The sequence below is a fragment of the Macaca thibetana genome, chromosome 1 (genome assembly GCF_024542745.1).
Source record: "Macaca thibetana thibetana isolate TM-01 chromosome 1, ASM2454274v1, whole genome shotgun sequence".
Taxonomy (NCBI): Eukaryota; Metazoa; Chordata; class Mammalia; order Primates; family Cercopithecidae; genus Macaca; species Macaca thibetana.
The window spans coordinates 184460937-184481051 of NC_065578.1; the positions used below are offsets into that span (position 1 = coordinate 184460937).

The window sequence follows — 20115 nt, forward strand, 5'->3', positions numbered from 1 at the left end:
CACTGGGATTACAGGTGTGAGCCACTGTGTCTAGTCAAGAAAGGTTTTTTATATTGTTACTGTTAGTTAATAAGTTAATGAATTTTATCCTACAATAGATTTAGACTCTATTCTGGACTAAATGGGAGGCCATGATTGCCTAGAACACTTGACCTCTCTGAAGCAGATTTTAAAAATTTGAGATTTTGGAAAATGCCAAAATTAGATAGCAACTTGAAATTTGGTAGACACCTACAAATACACTATCTCTGGGCTTCATGCCTGGTAGTATAAAGATCAATTTTCATTCTGTTGTTTATTTAACTCTGAGTCATGATAGGAGAGTGCTATTCTCTTAGCATTGTATTTTTTAGGGCTCCTGCTGGTAATATAAGAAGAATAAACCTTCTGCAATCATAAAAACATTTCAAATAACTTATAAATCTGTCCTAAAATAATATGGTTTACATGTATTTAACTTAATCTTTGTAGTAAGTTAAAGATTATACCCTAACAAGTTTTTAGTCTTTTTATTCTAGTGTCTGTGAAAGATAACCAAGTAAGAAAAGAATGATTCCACTTACAATGCTATGACCTTGCCCTGAAAAAAAGGCCATCTTATCTTAAACTAGCTCACTTTTCAGTTTTTTTTTTCAACAAGAGTTTTGCTCTTGTTGCACAGGCTGAAGTGCAATGGCACGATCTTGGCTCACTGCAACCTCCACCTCCCGGGTTCAAGCTATTCTCCTGCCTCAGCCTCCCCAGTAGCTGGGATTACAGGTGTTTGCCACCACACCCAGCTAATTTTTGTATTTTCAGTAGAGATGGCATTTCACCATGTTGGCCAGGCTAGTCTCGAACTCCTGACCTCAGGTGATCCGCCTGCCTTGGCCTTCCAAAGTGCTGGGATTAGAGGCATGAGTCACCATGCCCAGTCACTTTTTAGTTTTATCAGTGGAGTTAACTGGTATCAAATTATAATTCTATACATAATTATAGGAAAGACTGATGAACTCAAAATTTTAACCTAAACACAGATACCCCAAATTTTAATGTAATCCATCATGCTTTCTTTGAGCTGTGAATGAAATGCATATCTTTATAGCAAGTCAATTTAATCTCCTTTGTCTCAGTTTTTTCACCCGTAAAATACAAATAATATCATTTACTTTATAAAACTGCTGTTACGTATTAGATAATCTATATAAAGTACAGTGTCAGCTATATAGGCCTAAGTGTTAAATAAATGTTACTGAAATTATTATTTTCCTGCCAAAGCTTGCTTAAAAAAATTACAAAACTGTGAAATATTCAGAGTTGGAAACACCACTGGCAAAACTGTTGTTAGGGGAATCTGATTCCACTTACAATTAGCATGCAGATCTGTATAGCTGCTATTCTTATTTTTTTAGAAAGACAAGGCACTTAAAGAAAACACTATGAACATGGGGATGAAATTAACACAACCCAACCCCCAGCTCTTTTATTTCAGAAGTCTTTGGTCTAAAGTAAACTTCAGAAAACATATCAACAAAGAACTTAGAAGAATTTTAAATATATAAAAGAGTGAGGGTAAAAAAAAATATATAAATGAGGTAATGGAAAATGGGGATGTAATTCTGGCTACAGAAAAGGGGCTAGCTGCCATGTGGTCAGAGCTTATTCTCAAATCCAAAAGAAATTCAGTGAAGATGCTTTACTGCTGTTTCAGCATACAATATATAACAACATATAATTAAAAGAATAGGGTAATCTATAATGTATGTTACTGACAAATCAAATTAAAGAAAGAAAAATGGAATAAAACTTAAAAAATTAAAAGCCAATGACATTTTTTGATCATTAGGCATTTTTGAGATCAGTGTCAAAGCCTCACATATTGAAGAAAAATTATATCAAAGGAGAGGAAAAATCTCCTTTTAATTCCTACTGATGAGCAAAAAGACTTGGACTTTGTTGAAATTATCTGAATAGAAATATGAATAAAAAACTCTTATTTTTGAAAATATTTTTACATGAGTTAGAAATTTCTAAAACTAAATAACTATATTCTACTGAATATTTAACAATTCAATCTATGCAAAAACGACTGAAAACCAAATCGGTAAGATTCTTATCATGTTAGATACGCTTTAAAAATGTCATTAACTATGATGAGGACACTACTAAGAATGTAAGGCACAAGGCAATGATATGCATCTCTACCAGGATACAGAAAAGAGGAGAGATCATTCATGAGGTAATGATATCCTGGACCTTTGTTATTACAGAGGTATTAAGTTCTATAAAGGCAGGGACAAAGCCCATTGTAATCTCCTGTTATATATTTAGCAACAAGCACAGTGCTAAGTAAATACTAGGTGCCAGCTGAGGCACCAAAAACAAAACAAAATAACAACAACAAAAAAAATCGGGTGGGTAAGGAGTTGAGTTGATCCATGCAAATACGCCACACAAATACATTTATTGTTTAAACAGAAATTAAATCAAAATTACTGAAACAATGGGAAGAGCCAGAAAGGGATAATTAGTTGAACCAAGAAACATTTATTATATGACTACTTTTGTTCTAGATGCTATAAGGATAAACCCTTAAACCAAGACAAATAGGGGCTTACATTCTGTTGAGGAGGAGACAGATTAATGAAAATATCATAAATAGGGTGCTTTGCAGAGAGCAGTGGGCTAGGAACACTATATTACAGAGGGTTATAAGAACAGCATTTCTCTTCTAACAAAAAAGTCCTATTATGAAAACCTGACATATTAAATTAAAAATTAAATGGGGAAGGGGAAGGAGAAATCTCTCTCCAATAGGAAAACCGAGTCATATCTAGATCCATCAAAAGAGTATATTCTACAGAGGGCTAGAGATTTTACAAAAACTTTTCTGTTACATTCTGCTTCTACTTAATAGGAAACAGTATAGAGTACTGCAACAATTTACTGATTTCCATGGTTCAAAAAATATGGTTTTTTTTTTTTTTTTGAGATGGAGTCTTGCTCTGTCACCCAAGCTGGAGTGCCACGGTGCAATCTCGGCTCAATGCAGCCTCCACCTCCCGGGTTCAAGCAATTCTCCTGCTTCAGCCTCCTGAATAGCTGGGAGTACAGGCATGTGCCACCACACCCAGCTAATTTTTTGCATTTTTTAGTAGAGACATGGTTTTGCCATGTTGGCCAGGCTGGTCTTGAACTCCTGACCTCAGGTGATCCACCCGCCTCAGCCTCCCAAAGTGCTGGGATTACAGGCATAAACCACCGCAACTAGCCAAAATATGCTTTCTTGGTCGAGCTACTACATCTTTGTAGTACATAAAGTAGAAATGTGGCTTAGAAAAGGCACATTAAAGAATATTTATCATGTTTCATACAACTAAATTATTTTTTTCACAATCTTCTAGTTTTCTCTCATCAGCAAAATAAAACTCCCCATGCCAAATTCTTCAACAAGCCCCTTAAGACTGTTCTCCAACGACAAGAACAAATAAGGGTTGTTAATGACTTTCAGATTTAAAAGCAATAATTCTCCTATAAAGCAATTTTTTCCTTGAGATTTGCCAACTATTCCTCTCTAGACAAATTATATCCTTATTCTAAGAATTTTTCACGATATTGTCCAAGCTGACTAATTTTTCCCTTGAATGCAAACCAACAGAAGAGACAATTTTTTAAGGGATGATGTGTTGAGAGCCAAGAAAACATTTCTACTTCTTATAATTTAATCCACATTGAACTACAGATAAATTTGGTGGTATCAAAATAAGAGTTCTGTCAGCATATAGGCCTCTACCCCCTTTTATAAGCTTCACAAAAATTGGTAGCTTTTGGTTCTCATTTTTAGGGGAGAAAAAACTATTAGTTTGGACCATATCCCTCATGTTAAGAAATCATTAGCTGTTACCTTTTTTCTATGCACTTTCATTCTTTCATTGATATATTCTTTCCATAAGAACCTCTGCAGACATAATGAATAAAGCATAGCATTATGCAAACTCTGTATACTTGAAGAGGAATAGTTAAATGAAGCTACCAATATGCATAATGAGTATTATCTTTTAATTGTCTTTAGGGCAACTTCTAACCTATCAAATGCACAGCATTTATAAATGCTGAAGTTTTTGTCAACTGTACTAAGCCTAGCTTCACACAAATAGAAAAGGATTCTGAAATCAAGACAAATTAAATTTAAAAATCACAAGCAAATTAATTTTAAATTAGAAAACAATATAAAAAAGTAAATATTAACAAGATATAAACTACTGTTAAATCTTCATTCTTCAGTATACTTCAGTACTGAAGATAAGCAATAAAAAAACCCGTATGTAGATGATGTAAATCAAGCAGTAAAAAAGTTGTAAAACAGATTTGTGTCACATTTTCTTAGGAAAACTATGTATATTTTAATAGATTAAATACATTTAATCTCAAGGTTTGCTATAAGGCAAAGCGGTCATTACATTAAAAGGATGATTTTCATACCGGAAACGAACTGAATCATAAAAACTCATCTGATAAATGTTTCATTTTCCATTCCCATGTCTACCAAATATTTATGCCAAGGAGTCCCCAATAATCTCACAATCAAGATGCTTCTGCACATACCCAGATAGGGATGAACTATATGAAGAATACCAATATCTAAAATTATGCAAATTCTATAGTGTATGTTCTCTTTTAATGTCTTAATTTCCTTCCGTTTTTTTTCCCTTTTGATTTCTAATTCTTGGATAACCCTCAGACACATGCATTTTACTAGTGAATATGAGAAGCAGAGGAGGAGGAAGGAGAAATGCATTAAGACACCAGGCTGTAGTGTGGTACCGCAGTGTTAATAATACTACACTCACTTGTCACTGGTAGAGTAAGCTATAGGAAATAAGATGGGGATCAAGTTTGGGGGAAGGAGGAGAGATGATGAATTCCCTTCTGCACATGTTGAATGGAAGATACCTGTAGATTTTTCTCACTTAGTATCTAAAAATGTTAGAAGGCCCCAGGGATTAAGTAGATAGCTAAGATACAAAGATAGATATAAAATATACAATGATATACAAAGTTAGACAGATTTAGTCTAGATTTGGAAGATCAGGGAATATATATAAAACACCTGATGAGATCACTCCGATTGTATAGAGTAAGAAAAGAAGTGGACTGGCTGAGCCCAGTGGCTCACACCTGTAATTCCAGCACTTTGGGAGGCTGAAGTGGGAAGACTGCTTGAGGCCAGGAGTTTGAGATCAGCCTGGGCAACATGGCGAGACCCCATGTCGACAAAAAATTTTTTTAAATTAGCCGTGCTTGGTGGTACACACCTGTAGTCTCAGCGACTCCAGAGGCTGAGGTGGGAGGATTGCTTGAGCCCAGGAGTTTGAAGCTGCAGTGAGCTGACTGTGCCACTGCACTCCAGCCTGGATGACAGAGTCTCCGAAAAACAAAACAAAAACAAAAAGAAAGAAAAGTGGACTGACACCTCTCAAGAATACATTTAAGAGATGAAGCTAGAGTAAGAGCAGCCAATAAAACAAAAGCCAGAAACGCAGAAGGGAAGCCAAGAAAGACTGGTGCTACTTGGGGAGAATTTCAAGGAGAAATAACCGACACCAAGTCTCACACAATTAAGATGGGGCTTGAGAAATACCTATTAAATGTTTCAACCAGGAAGTCACTGGTGACAGGAAAATTTCTAGAAAGTAAAGATGGAGAAAAAGGAGACAAGAAGAATAGGATACTTTTAAATTAGCTTAATTATAAAGTGAAGCAGAACTACATGGCAAGAGTGAAACATAAGATCCTGCATCATGAGAACATATAAAATGAAAGGGAACTGAAAAAAGGAGTCATTGGAGATGACAGGAAAAATGGAAGATACAGGAAAAACAATGCTTGTAATATTTTCTCCAGATTAACATCTGTACCTCAACATTTTCCTCATTTGCTTTAACCCACAGGTATGATTACTTTTTGTTTCAGGTACCAGGGCTGAGAAAGAAGAGGTATATTCTCCAATAGAAAACCTTTCCTGATTCCACTGAACTCCAACTTGGCTAGTGCTTTCTTCCCCAACTTTCTGTGTGTGTGTGCATGAGAGTGCCTGAGTGTACCTAAGCACATATACAGATGCACACAGCTTCAATCCTGTACTGATGTCTCCACTGTGGAAAAATGTCAAGAAGGTCCAAGAGTACAAGAAGTTCCCCAACTAGAAATGACAGCATAAGGATTCCTATTATTTTATTTTCTCATTTTGAAAGGAAAATAATCTTAATTCTTTTCCAGAAGATATGAATTATGAAATTTAGTTCGAGAAAAACATATTTCAATGAGAAAAGGAAAGCAATCATAAAATTGGTAAATTTTAAAATGAGAGTTCAGCAGGTATAATTGGAGCTCTCTAGGTTAAGACTTCAGAATGCAGACCTGTAAGTAACTAGGTCTTAGGACTATGAGCCAGGTCTTCCATCTTTCTGGATCTTGGTTTTCTCGATATTAAAATAAGTTAATTAGAAGACATCACTACAGCTGGGTGTGATCACTCATGCCTATAATCCTGGCACTTTGGGAGGCTGAGGTGGGCGGATCACTTGAGGTCAGGGATTCAAGACTAGCCTGGCCAACATAGCAAAACCCCCTCTCTACTAAAAATACAAAAATTAGCTGGGTGTGGTGGTGCACGCCTGTAATCCCAGTTACATGGGAGGCTGAGGCAGCAGAATCACTTGAACCCAGGAGGTGGAGGTGGCAGTAAGCTGAGACCGTGCCACTTGCAATCCAGCCTGGACAACAAGAGTGAGACTGGGTCGCAAAAAAAAAAAAAAAAAAAGAAAGAAGATACCACAATGCTCTCATCCAGCCTTAAGAAGAACATGATTCTAGTCCTATGCATGCTATTTCTTTTTTTTGTTTGTTTTCTGAGACAGAGTCTCGCTCTGTCGCCCAGGCTGGAGTGCAGTGGCACGATCTCGGCTCACCACAAGCTCCGCCTCCTGGGTTCACGCCATTCTCCTGCTTCAGCCTCCCAAGTAGCTGGGACTACAGGTGCCTGCCACCACGTCTGGCTAATTTTTTTTGTATTTTTAGTAGAGACGGGGTTTCACCATGGTTTCGATCTCCTGACCTGGTGATCCACCTGCCTCGGCCTCCCAAAGTGCTGGGATCACAGGCGTGAGCCACCGCGACCGGCCTATGCATGCTATTTCTAGGTAGAGAACAAGGCTCAAAGAAGAAAATTCAATGACTTGAAAAATTAGGACTGTAGAGTCACTGTGGAATTGAGGATTGCCAATTCTCAGTCTAAATATTCTTCACACTATAAAAAGTATACATTCTTCTGAATTGTGAAGGCATTATTTTTGAAAATATTCCCTATTCCTTCTCTCCTTGAATTATATTTGCAAGCATGGGCACAGCCAAGGCTATGGTAAAACACAGAGCACCACACTAGCTGTGGTGGCTCATGCCTATAATCCCAGCACTTTGGGAGGCTGAGACGGGCGAATCACTTGAGGCCAGGAGTTCAAGACCAGCCTGGCCAACATGGCAAAACCCCATCTCTATTAGAAATACAAAAATTAGCTGGGCGTGGTGGTGCACGCCTGTAATCCCAGGTACTTGGGAGGCTGAAGCAGAAGAATCACTTGAACGTGGAAGGCAGAGGCTGCAGTGAACAGAGATCGCACCTCTGTGCTCCAGCCTGGGAAACAGAGCGAAACTGTCTCAAAAAACAAACAAAACAAAACAAAGAATGATAGCAACAACACAAAAATGTAAAGCGCATACAGAATGTCTTTCTCCTAATAGCCAGCTTAGAGCCTCTCTGATAAGAGTCATGCTTACTATGGTCCTAAGTTGTTTACCAAAGAAATAGGATAAAATATTCTGGGATGCAGTGGCCATTAACTCTACTGTGCTTAGGGGTATTCTGCCTTCAACACAAGGTACACAATAGGTCCCCATTCTCTGCAATCCTAGGGTGTCCCACAATATTCTAAAGAGTTAAACTCTTCTCTGGGAAAGTAAGGTTGACGTTCTATAGTAGCTAAATGGGCATGTATCAACTGCCTTTGTCTCTTCTTTGTCTTCTAGTCACTGAGACTGTAAAGACTTCAAGGTGACACTGTAATCACTCTCAGAAATAGCTATCTTGAAATTCAGTGTAATTTCATAAAACACAAAATCTGGGGGAGGACCAGAAAACACCAAATCTTCATCATTTGATTACTCTCTACATAGGATCAAATCATTTCATTTTAATATATACTAGGTATGATGTATCATATATTTTCCTTATGCCTGATTTACGTATCTATTTAAAAGAACAATTTATTTGGGTCTTCTTTTCATTCAAACACCTAACAAAGCATTATTCCTATTTCATTAAAAATAATCTTACAATGTTATTGGTTAAATACTTCTTGAACTTATAAGCTGTCAGATATATAATAAAGAGATAAATTCTTAATTAGATGAGATGCGAAATACAGAACTGTCTCAGCACGAAGCTAAATTGCGACAGTGAATCAACTCATTTCATTCTGGTAAACAATACCAATATGCATTGAGCCTACTTCAGAATTCACACTAAAATATCTCCTCACTATATATAAGGACTTTGATCAATTTCCTTAATGTATTAAACATCATTACAAACTATTATATTCTTTAAAAGCATTACTAAAACAGTTAAAAAATATTGTTTTACTATATGGTCCTACTCTAAGAAAACATAATAGACTATGAAAAACCTTTAGGGCAAAAGACTAATATGAAAATACATTCCAGGTAACAGGGTAACAACTATCTTTAGTCAATTTTTTTCAGCTTACCAAAGGATACAAACATTTAAAAAATACCTTGAATTTCACATAAATTACTGATTAAGGAAGAGGAACAACTAGAAACAAAAAACACACAGTGACATAACTCACCTAAATAGGGAATGCAAGGTGTCATCTTTAAGCTACTTATATAGTCTCTGAGTCTTTTGTAGTTATCTTCTTTACTCATTACATATTCTAATTTTTCAAAGGTAGTTTTGTCTTTTCGACTTAATAACTAAAAAACAAACAGAAAAACCTAAGTTATTTACAAATCTCATTTTGTTGTAGCAAAGACCTGAACTGAAGTTGCATTTACTGTGAATATGGATTTTAATTTCAAAGTTATATCTTCTTTAATTATATCTTTGTAGTATATAAATAAAACAAAATCAGATTCGTCTATTAATCCAAATTCATTATTCGTATGTTCATAAAATTAAGTAAAAAATTGTAACATTTTCATGTTTACTATTTTAAAGTAATCAATTTTTATTAATCACCTTCCTAATTTTGGAAAATTATGCATTCATATTTAGCTCAAATGTCCAAGTATTTTAATGAACTGTCCCTTGCCACCTCAAAGATAAAGATCATTCTTGCATAATCATTAAGAAATAAACACCAAATTTTGTGATTAACCCTTTTTCTTGATAAATCTAGTCATGGCTAGTCCTAATAACTTTAAAATCCTGTAATTCCTTACATTTTTTGATTTCTGACATTTTCTTCTCTTTGATCAGTGCTATATAACATACAGCATAACTAAAAGATACTGTTATAAGACACTTGAGAAGTAGATTTGTAGTAAGTGCCCTATGAGATCAATGTAAATAATCAAGGGGAGTTAAAAAAAAAAAGCAGTCAGTCACTCACAATGGTGTTCACTAAAAGGTTCAGGAAATAGTTTTTCAAATCATTCCAAAGACTGAAAAAATTATTTTTTTTATTTAAACATATGAAGTTTCCATTTCATTACTAAATAAGATTTCACTTTATTTCATATTAAAATATTGGTGTTGTTTTACAGCCTGCAAAACATTTCCACCTATATAAGTCTCATCTACTTTTCCTATGAGATTAACAAAAAAGTATGAGTATTAATTTAGAAATGAGGAGACTGAGATCACAAGGTTAGCAAGTAGTGGAATACAATACTCTCTCTTACTCACTCACTCACAAAGATGTATGTCCTTGTTTTTCAGGGTCTTATAGTCTGGTTTTGGAGATAAGAGTATTCTGACACCTAATCCACTACTCTTTCTAGAATTATAAGTAGTACAGTTGGGATCTATTGTTCAGAGGCTCAAAGATGCAGATTATCTTCAGATAATCTGTATTAGAAAAATGTTTCAATTTTCTCTTACTTCACTTTTAACATACTTGATTAGCAGCCTCAAGATTAGGTGCAAATGTTTGCTTGTGGCCTGTAAATCTAACTATCTCTTTCCCACTTAAGGAAGTATTTGGATATGTAAAATATAGCTATGTGACACAGGGATAATGATAAACCTGCCTTTTTTTTTTTCCCAAGTCAATCATTCAACAACTTTGGCACAATATCAGGAGAAACAAATTACTTGGAACTCGTAACTAATCTTGCCACAGCTGAAACACAGAACTGTTGTAACAAACTATATGGTCTAACACATAAAAAATAACGTGATTTTGTAATTTTCATAATAAATCAATAATCAGATAAATAGAATTCAATCCGAGCTGTAGTAGGAGAGACTTGTTTCCAGAAGACTAGAGGAAGAATATGTATGTAAAGAACTCATTAGATGTTAATATAGGTATTTCCTGAGTGATAGCTCAGAAACTCTATTAACTGAGAAGTCTTGATTTTCTTTCTTCTTTTCAAATTTTCTTTTGATATTTATAATGTTATCTTTATAAAGTCACTTTCTATATCTTCCCCTCCAAAAAATGCTGAGGGCAGGGGGGGACAAAACACTTCACAGTATTCTAACTCCACATGTCCTTGGCACCAAGAGCATGACAAATGCGGGCAAGGCTCTTCACACTTTCATTGGTATTAACGAAATAGGAGACACACAGAATTCTAGATGTTCCTGACCAGATATCTGACACCACCTTACCACCACAATCTGTTTTGGGGGAAAACCTAGATGAATGCCTGCTCATATCAGTCACCCCAGGAAACACAAACTCCCAGATTATTCCTCATCACCTTGATTTGTATCTTCACACAATATGTATGAATGTGTGTATCTGCATAAATGAATACTTCATCTTAGACCTGGGGTGCAGATTAATTATAATCTTTTGTTTGTGACACTCAATTATCATTAAAGCCTGGTATGGCTTTGTTAAACGGATTTAAACTTTATAACGAATACACATGACTCACCTTCCATCCAATTGCCTTGACTGCCTTTAAGAGGTAACCAGTAACCACTACTCTGAATGTTCTGTTTATCATTCCCCTCAAATTTTATTTCATTTTTGGCAAATTTTATTCCCTTTTAACTTTTATTTCATTTTTAGTCTTTGGCAATTACTTTGTTCATTAACATTGTGATATTAAAGCTTCATCCATGAAGTTGTGGGAAGCCATAGTTCATTCATTTTCACTGCTTCTATGTGTATCCTCTCCTCTCCAAAATACTTTTATGATGTTAATTTTTCTACTTTTTTTTCTTTTTTCTTTGTTAGAGTTCTTTATATATTCTGGATACAAATTCTTGTGTTGGACACATTCAGTTGGACAACTGTTGTATGTATCTCCCCCCCACTGCATCCTCTTTACAATTTTAAGATATCTTTTGATGAACAGAAATTCTTACTTTAACATGACAAAATTTATTATCTTTTCTTTCATTGTTGGAGCTTTCTGTATCTTATCTAAAAAATCCTTACTTATCCCAAGCCAGAAATCTATTCAGCCAAACCAGAGAGATATTCACATATATTTTTCCTTCTAAAAAACTGAAGTTTTTCATTTCACATTTAAGCCCTTGAGTCATAAGGATTTTTGTAAATGGTGTAAGGGGCCTGATTTCATTTTTTTTCCCCAAACTGGTGACCAATTTTGCAGCTCCAATTATTAAACAGTCCCTCATTTCTTCAACTTACAATGCCATCTCTGTCATACACATATCAGAATTCTGTAAAAACAAGGAGGTATTTCTGGGTTCTTCATTCTGTTTCATTGGTAGATACGTCTAAAACTGCAAGAATCATACACTGTCCAAAGAATATAGTATATCCTGACATCTGTTAGGGCAAATCCTTATGTCCCCAACTCCCATTGTCTTCTTCAGCTATTCCTGAACCTTTGAATTTCCATATACACTTTACAATCAATCTTCCACCAGCAGTACTGAGGTATAATTGACAAATTTAAATTGCATATACTTGAGGTGTACATGTTTTAATACATATATATATAAAATGAAATTATTATCAAGCTATCATGCTAATTCACATATCCATCATCTCACAAAGTTAGTTAGTTCTTATGTATTTGTATGGTAAGAACATTTAAGATTCACTCTCTCATGTCTCACTCTCTTGAGACATGGTGGCTCAAGCTTGTAATCCTAGCACTACAGGAGGCCAAGGCAGGCAGATCACTTGAGGTCAGGAGTTTGAGACCAGCCTGGCCAACAAGGCAAAACACTGCCTCTACTAAAAATATAAAAATTAGCTGGGCAAGATGGTGGGCGCCTGTAATCCCAGCTACTCAGGAGGCTGAGGCAGGAGAATCGCTTGAGCCGGGAGGTGGAGAATGTAGTGAGCCAAGATTGCGCCACCTCACTACAGCCTGGGTGATAGAGCGAGACTCCATCTCAAAAAAATAAAAATTAAAAAAAAAAATAAGTAAATAATAAAATAAAAAAAGATCCACTCTCTTAGAAAAATTCAAGCATACAATATAGTCTTATTAACTACAGTCAACTACAGTCCTCATGCTGTACATTAGATCTCCAGAACTTATTCTCTCTCCATTAGTGGGTTCCTAACCTATTTGGCACCAGCGACTAGTTTTGTGGAAGACAATCTTTCCATGAACATGAATGGGGAAAGGTTTTGGGATGAAACTGTTCCACCTCAGATCATCAGGCATTAGATTCTCAGTAGGAGCACACAACCTAGATCCTTCACATGCGCAGTTCACAAATAGGGTTCACGCACCTATGAGAATCTAATGCTGCCGATGATCTGACAGGAGACAGACCTCATGCAGTAATGCTCACTTGCCTGCTGCCCACCTTCTGCTGTGGCCTGGTTCCTAACAGACCACGGACCAGTACTGGTCAGCAGCCCGGGGTTTGGTTACCCCTGTTCTAGATAACCAAAGCTTTGTACCTACTGACCCAACATTTCCCCTGCACCTCAGCAACCATTCTTCTACTTTTTGCTTCTATGAGTTCAGTTAAGATTTCACAGATAAGTGAAACTGTACAGTAGCATTTGTCTTTCTGTATCTAGCTTATTTCACTGAGGATAATGATCTCCAAATTCATCCATGCTGCTGTAAATGTAAGGCTGAATAGTATTCCATTGTGTATATAAACCACATTTTCTTTATCCATTCATCTGCTAACAGACATTTAGGTTGGTTCCATATTTTGGCTATTGTGAATAATACTGCAATGAACATAGGAGTGCAGATATCTCTTTGACATATCAATTTCAATTTCTCTGGATACATACTCAGAAATGGGATTGCTGGATCATGTAATTGTTCTATTATTATTTTTTGGGGAATCTCCATACTGTTTTCCATGACTGTACCAATTTACATTCCCACCAACACTGTACAAGAGTTCCCTTTTCTCCACATCTTTACCAATACTTGTAAGTTATCTTTTGACTTTTTGATAATAGCTATTCTAACAGGTGTGAGATCATGTATTATGTGGTTTTGATTTGCATTGCCCTGATGATTAGTGATGTTGAGCACCTTTTCATATACCTGTGGGACATGTGTATGTCTTCTTTTGAGAAATGTCTATTCAGATCCTTTGCCCATTTTTTGATTGGGTTTTTTTTTGTTATCACATTGTCTGAGCTCCTTATACAGTCATGTGCTGCATAAAGACTTGTCAGTCAAGAACAAACTGCATACACAACAGTGGTCCCATAAGATTATAATACTGTACTTTTTACTCTGCCTTTTCCATGTTTAAATATACAAATACCACCGTGTTATAACTACCTACTCAGCACAGTAACACGGTGTACAGGCTTGTAGTCTAGAAGCAATAGGCTGTACCATATAGCCTAGGTGTATTGTAGGCTATGCCATCTGGGTTTGTGTGATTACACTCTATGATGTTTGAACAACAAAAAGGGCATCAAACAACACATTTCTCAGAAAGTATCCTCAGCGTTAAGCCATATATGACTGTATTTTGTATATTAATCCCTTATCAGATGTATTGTTTGCAAATATCTTCTCCCATTCCATAAACTGTCTTCTTTGCTGTACAAAAGCTTTTTAGTTTGATGCAATCCCATTTGTACATTTTTGCTTTCATTACCTGTACTTTTGGGGTCATAGCCAAAAAATTGTTGTCCAGATCCAATGTCAAGAAGCTTTTCCCCTGTGTTTTCTTCCAGTAGTTTTACAGTTTTAGGCCTCATGTTTAAGTACTAAATATGTTTTGAGTTCATTTTTGCAGATGGTATGAGGTAAGGGTCCAGTTTCATTCTTTTGCATGTGGACATCCAGTTTTTCTGACACAATTTATTGAAGAAACTATCATTTCCCCATTGTGTGTTCTTGTTATCTTTGTTGAAGATCAATTGACTGCAAATGTGTGTATTATTTTTGGGCTCTTTATTTTGCTCCATTGGTCTACAAGTCTATTTTTTGCTAACCATAATATTGTGATTACTACAGCTTTACAGTGTATTTTTAAAATCAGAGAGTATGATGTCTCTAGTTTTGCTGTTGCTCAAGATTGCTTTGGCTATTCTGAGATTTTTGTGATTACACGTGAATTTTAGAACTGTTTTTTCTATTTCTGTGATAAATGTCATGGAAATTTTGATACTGACTGTACTGAATCTGTAGATTTATTTGGGCTGTATGGACATTTTAACAATATGAATTCTTCCAATGCACAAACACAGGATACCCTTCCATTTATTTGTATCTTATTCAATTTCTTTCATTAATGTTTTATAGTTTTCTGTGTATAGATTTTTCACCTCCTTGGTTAAACTTAATTTTTCAGATAGTTCGTTATTAATGTAAAGGAATGCAACTGATTTTTGTATGTTGATTTTATATCTTGGAATGTTACTAAATTCACTTATTTAGTAACATTCAGTTTATTTTACAGTTCCAAAAACTGGTTAGAACTCCAATAGTTCTATCCACGAACACGGGCTATTGCTCCCTCTATTTAGTTCTTTTTTAATGACTTCCTGTAAAGTTTTATAACTTTCTGCATATAGGTCTTACATATTTTATTCCACTTATTGTTTGATATTTTGTTTCTTTTGTTGATATTGTAAATGATGTCCTTTTAAATAATATTTGTTGTTTCAAATATAACCGATTTTGTATTGTTCACATATTCAACCACTTTAAGTAAACTATTTTTAAAAAACTGTGGTAAAATATATACATAACATACAATTAACCATTTTCAGGTGGCCATTTCAAGGATATCACCAACATCCATATTCAAAACTTTTTCATCTTCTCAAAATGAAACTCCATATTCATTAAATAATAACTCCCAAATCCCATTTCTCCCCATCCCTGGCAACCACCAATCTAGATTCTGTCTGTATGAATTTGATTACTCTAGGTACCTCATCTAAGTAGAATTACAGGAATTATACAGTATTTGTTCTTTTGTATCTGGCTTATTTCACTTAGCATAATGTCTGAAGGTTTATTCATGGTGCAGCATGTATCAGAATTTCATTGCTTTTTAAGAGAGATGAATATTCCATTGTATGTATATACTACATTTTGTCTATTCATTCATCCACTGATAGACATTTGGGTTGCTTCTACCTTTTGACTACTGTGAATAAGGATGTTACGAACATTAAAACATATACAATAACAATTGTATGTTGAATACAACAGTGAAATTGAGCATCCTTTTCCTTGATGTTAAAGAAAATGCTCCTAATATTTTCCCTATATAGAATGTTGTTGTCTTTTTGGTACATTCTCTTTACCGGTTAAAACAAAACAAAATCATCCCAAACCTTTCCAACTGTATCCTCTTGAATTCATCGTCCATCCTCTGCAAAATCCCCATCCTTAACATTTTCTGTAAGCATTCCCTTCCTTTTCTTATAAACCTTGTAACATATGCCTGGAGGTAGGTTAGGTGTAATCTTTGCTCCTTACTCTTCACAATTTCTTCCAGCTCATTATCTCACCCTGCTCCCTAAAATCCTCCAGCTTCTCTTAAGGTGAAGGCACTAGGGTCAGTGCTGTCCAATAGAATTTTGTGCGACGGTGAAAATCTATGCCTGTGTGGTCCAACATGATAGCCACTAGCCACATGTGACTACTGAGCACTTGCAATGTGGCCAGTATGATCAAGGAAATAAATTTTTAATTTTATTTAATTTTAGTGATTTAAGTTTAATAGCCACATGTAGCTAATGGCTATCATATTAAACAAGAGAACCCTAGATTACAACACTTAATGTTACTGTCATTTATAGATCTATAAGTCATCTTTCCCCTGTATCTTAAAGATTTTGGTAGTTGGAGAAAGAAAAATCCATGAACCGAAATTATTCTTATCATAAATCTTGGTGATTGCCATTTCATGGAGATATTACTCCCAATATTCTGGTTTCTTAGTTTCTGGACTTCTGCTCCAACGATCTTATCTTCTACCACCCTTAGCTTTCACTCCCTTTCTCATTCTGAATCCAGTGATTATTTGACTCCACTGTGGCTTTCAAACCAGTGACCAGCCTACCTTTTCACTGTTCATTATCTCCCTCCTTTTACTTGGTTTAGTTTCTTTGTCTGTCAATAAAACAACTCATATCTTCTGTCTTTCACCTCTTGTGCTACCCTTAACCCCTCTGGTATAAAAGCCTCAAAAAATCCCAACTCTGGTTAAACACAACTCTTGGCACTATTGAAAGCTTATGCTGAATATCTGAACCTGGCTGGAGAATACATAACTCTGCTGACTGGTTTTACTTTAAAGATACATAAGATCTATCAAACCTATTAGGTTTTCTTAGTTAATGGACTCTCACACTCTACAGATGACTTTTATATCCTCTCCTCTTTCTTCAAACCTCCAACACCTCTCCCATAACACTCTCAACTAAAGACCTTGCTTTTTTATGTCTGAGGAAACAAAACAATCAGTAGAACTTCTAAGAACCCCATCACAAAATCTACCAACTTACTTGCATCTGTAACTAAATGTGTTCCCTTCCCTGCTGTTAAAATGGATAAATTCTTTTTATTTTTGAGACAGAGCTCTGTCACCCAGGCTGGAGTGCAGTCACGCGATCTCGGCTCACTGCAAACTCCACCTCCCAGGTTCATGCCATTCTCCCGCCTCAGCCTCCCGAGTAGCTGGGACTTCAGGGGCCCGCCACCACGCAGGGCTAATTTTTTTGTATTTTTGGTAGAGACGCGGTTTCACCATGTTAGGCAGGATGGTCTCCATCTCCTGACCTCGTGATCTTCCCGACTCGGCCTCCCAAAGTGCTGGGATTACAGGGGTGACCCACCGCACCCGGCCTAAAATGGATAACCTCTTACTGATACACTAGAGTACTATATCTAATTCTCTTTCATCTAATCAAGCGTATCACTGGTGTAATCCCTCATTCTCTTGTCATTTTTTTCATTCTACTAGATTATTGCCACCAACATAAAACATATTGCCATTGATGCCATTTCCAAAAACAAAACAAAATACCACAAATCTTTGGTCTCACATTCCCTTCCAGATACCATATTTCTCTACAAACCACACTGCAGCCCTCTACAGTAAAATTCCTCAAGAGCATTCTCTATACTTGCTGTCCCACTTCTTCACCACCATTCTCTCAACTCCAGTCAGTTTTTCACCCCACTTCTCTACTGAAATCACTCTTCCTGAGGTCGCCAATCCTTTCCAATTATCAGGTCATTAAAAACTTTGTGCCTTATTTGAATTATTAGTAGCATTTGACAAAGGTGATCAATCTTTACTGAAACATTTTCTTTACTTGACTGAAAAATGTGTCCTACCCGTAATTTCCTTTGTTGATTCCTCCTCATTTTTCCAATCTCTACTTGGGAATCCTGGAGGCTCCCAGGGCTTTTCATCTATGCTCCCTCTTTAGATGATTACCATCTAGCTTCAAATAGTTTACACTGATCATTATAACAATCTCTCTCTAGCCCCAACCACTCCCTTAAACTTGTACATCTAACTCTGACCTTACAGTTCACATGCATGTTTACTAGCCAACTCAAACACAGTATGTGTAAAATAGAACTCCAGCCCACAATGGTCCTTCTCTATACCTCTCCGAATATGAGTAAACAGCACCTCCATTATCTGATTCATGCTACCTCTTTGAAATAATCTCCTACCACCGGGTACCTTCCTAGCTTATTCTACTGTCAACACTGACCACTCTGCCATTTGAATGTATCTGGGCCTTTTTACTTGTTATTACCTCTACTTGGAACTCTCTTCTCCCAGATATCCAAATAAATGGTTTCCTCAATTCCTCCAGGTCTCTACTGAACTGTCATTTATCAAAGATTCTCTTACCATGTTACATAACAGTACTGTCCTGCCTTCCTTTCTATTTTTCTTCAGAGCATTTATCGCTATTTAAGTCATTTATTTATTTGCAATTTACTTTTCCCCAGCAGAATGTTAGCTGTATGAGAATCGAACATTGTCTAGATCATTCACTACTGTATGTCAAGCAATTACAGAGTGCATAGCACAATATGAAATATTTTAAAATAAAAACCATCAAAAGTTTTATTCAGATAAATAATGAAGCTGTTACCAAATAACAAGTATTATTTTCCATGCAAATACATAAGGGAAGCAATGAAAATATCTTCAAGGAAAATAAAAATTAACTTCAGAAAAATGTACCTCATTACCAAACCAAATCATAAATAGAAGTATAGGACTGGGTGTAATGGTTCATGCCTGTAATCCCAGCACTCTGGCTAAGGCGGGAGGACCGCTTGAGGGCAGGTGTTCGAAAACAGCCTGGACAACACAGTGAGACCCCATCACTATAAAAACTTTTTAAAAAATTAGTTTGGCACGGTGGCATGTGCCTGTAGTCCAGTTACTTGGGAGGCTGAGGCTGGAGGATCCTCCGAGCCCAGGAGTTGGAGGCTGCAGTAAGCTATGATCATGCTACACTCCAGCCTGGGTACAAAAAATAAAAATAGAATTTTTTTTCCACAGAGTATAATTCTTTTCCCTAAAACTTTAAAGATATAATTCATAACTGTATATTTATAATCATTTCCATTCCTCCACGAAATTCAAATTTTAAGAAAAGACAATAAGGCCATAATTACTAAAAAGAATTTTTAAAGAAAACTCTTCACACTCAGGTGTTTCTATAAAAAAGAAAAAAGAAATATAAAAAGGATCACAAGCTTTTCCATACTAATGTTTTTCCAATATAGAAATCTACACTGGTTTTCATGAGAAACATCTGTCTCTTCAGATACTATAAAAAGCAAAAGCAGCCCTTTGTTAATTAAAAACAGTTATATTTTAGTAATAAAAATATATTTTAAAAAGTCAATCATGATTTTAGCACAGGACCTTAAAAACACATTGATCCTTTGTACAAAATGTAATAGATTCTAAACAAAATCATCGCTCTTTAACATTTAAGAATAGTACTGAATATAAATAAATTTAATTGAATATAAAATTTTATTTATATAAAATCTAAATGAAAAATACCTGAAAAGATTGAGTACAGTATCATGTTACTCAAATATGAAAATACACAAATTTGCAGAGGTCAAAATTCATACTCTGATCTTGTGTAAGTAATAGAACCAAATATGATTAACATAACAGTATCAGCATGTGCAGCAACAGCAAATCATTCCATGTTAATCATCAAGTTTTCCATTATTCCTAAGGAAAAAACTTAAGATTAATAATGGAAATTGAAATCAGTAAATTTTTTTTGAAACCTATGATTTAGATATTCCTCAAACTTTCCAAAAGCATAATCTTTATGATTAAATGCAATTTTTTTGTATTTATACCTTCCCATCAGCTGAATATTAAACACTATGTTGTCAAAGATAGTGAAAGTGTTCCAACAAAAATGATTCTCTAAGGAGCAA

The 20115-nt window shown here is 35.6% G+C and overlaps 1 protein-coding gene across 6 annotated transcripts in view; it reads right to left on the reverse strand.

Annotated features, from left to right (window-relative positions):
* RALGPS2 (Ral GEF with PH domain and SH3 binding motif 2) overlaps window positions 1-20115 on the reverse strand; it is a 242347-nt gene that overhangs the window by 72820 nt on the left and 149412 nt on the right. For all 6 annotated transcript variants that reach the window (XM_050783529.1, XM_050783520.1, XM_050783536.1 and 3 more), the window contains one exon: window positions 8907-9033. In XM_050783529.1, coding sequence (XP_050639486.1) covers window positions 8907-9033 — 127 coding nt within the window. The remainder of the gene's footprint in view (window positions 1-8906; window positions 9034-20115) is intronic.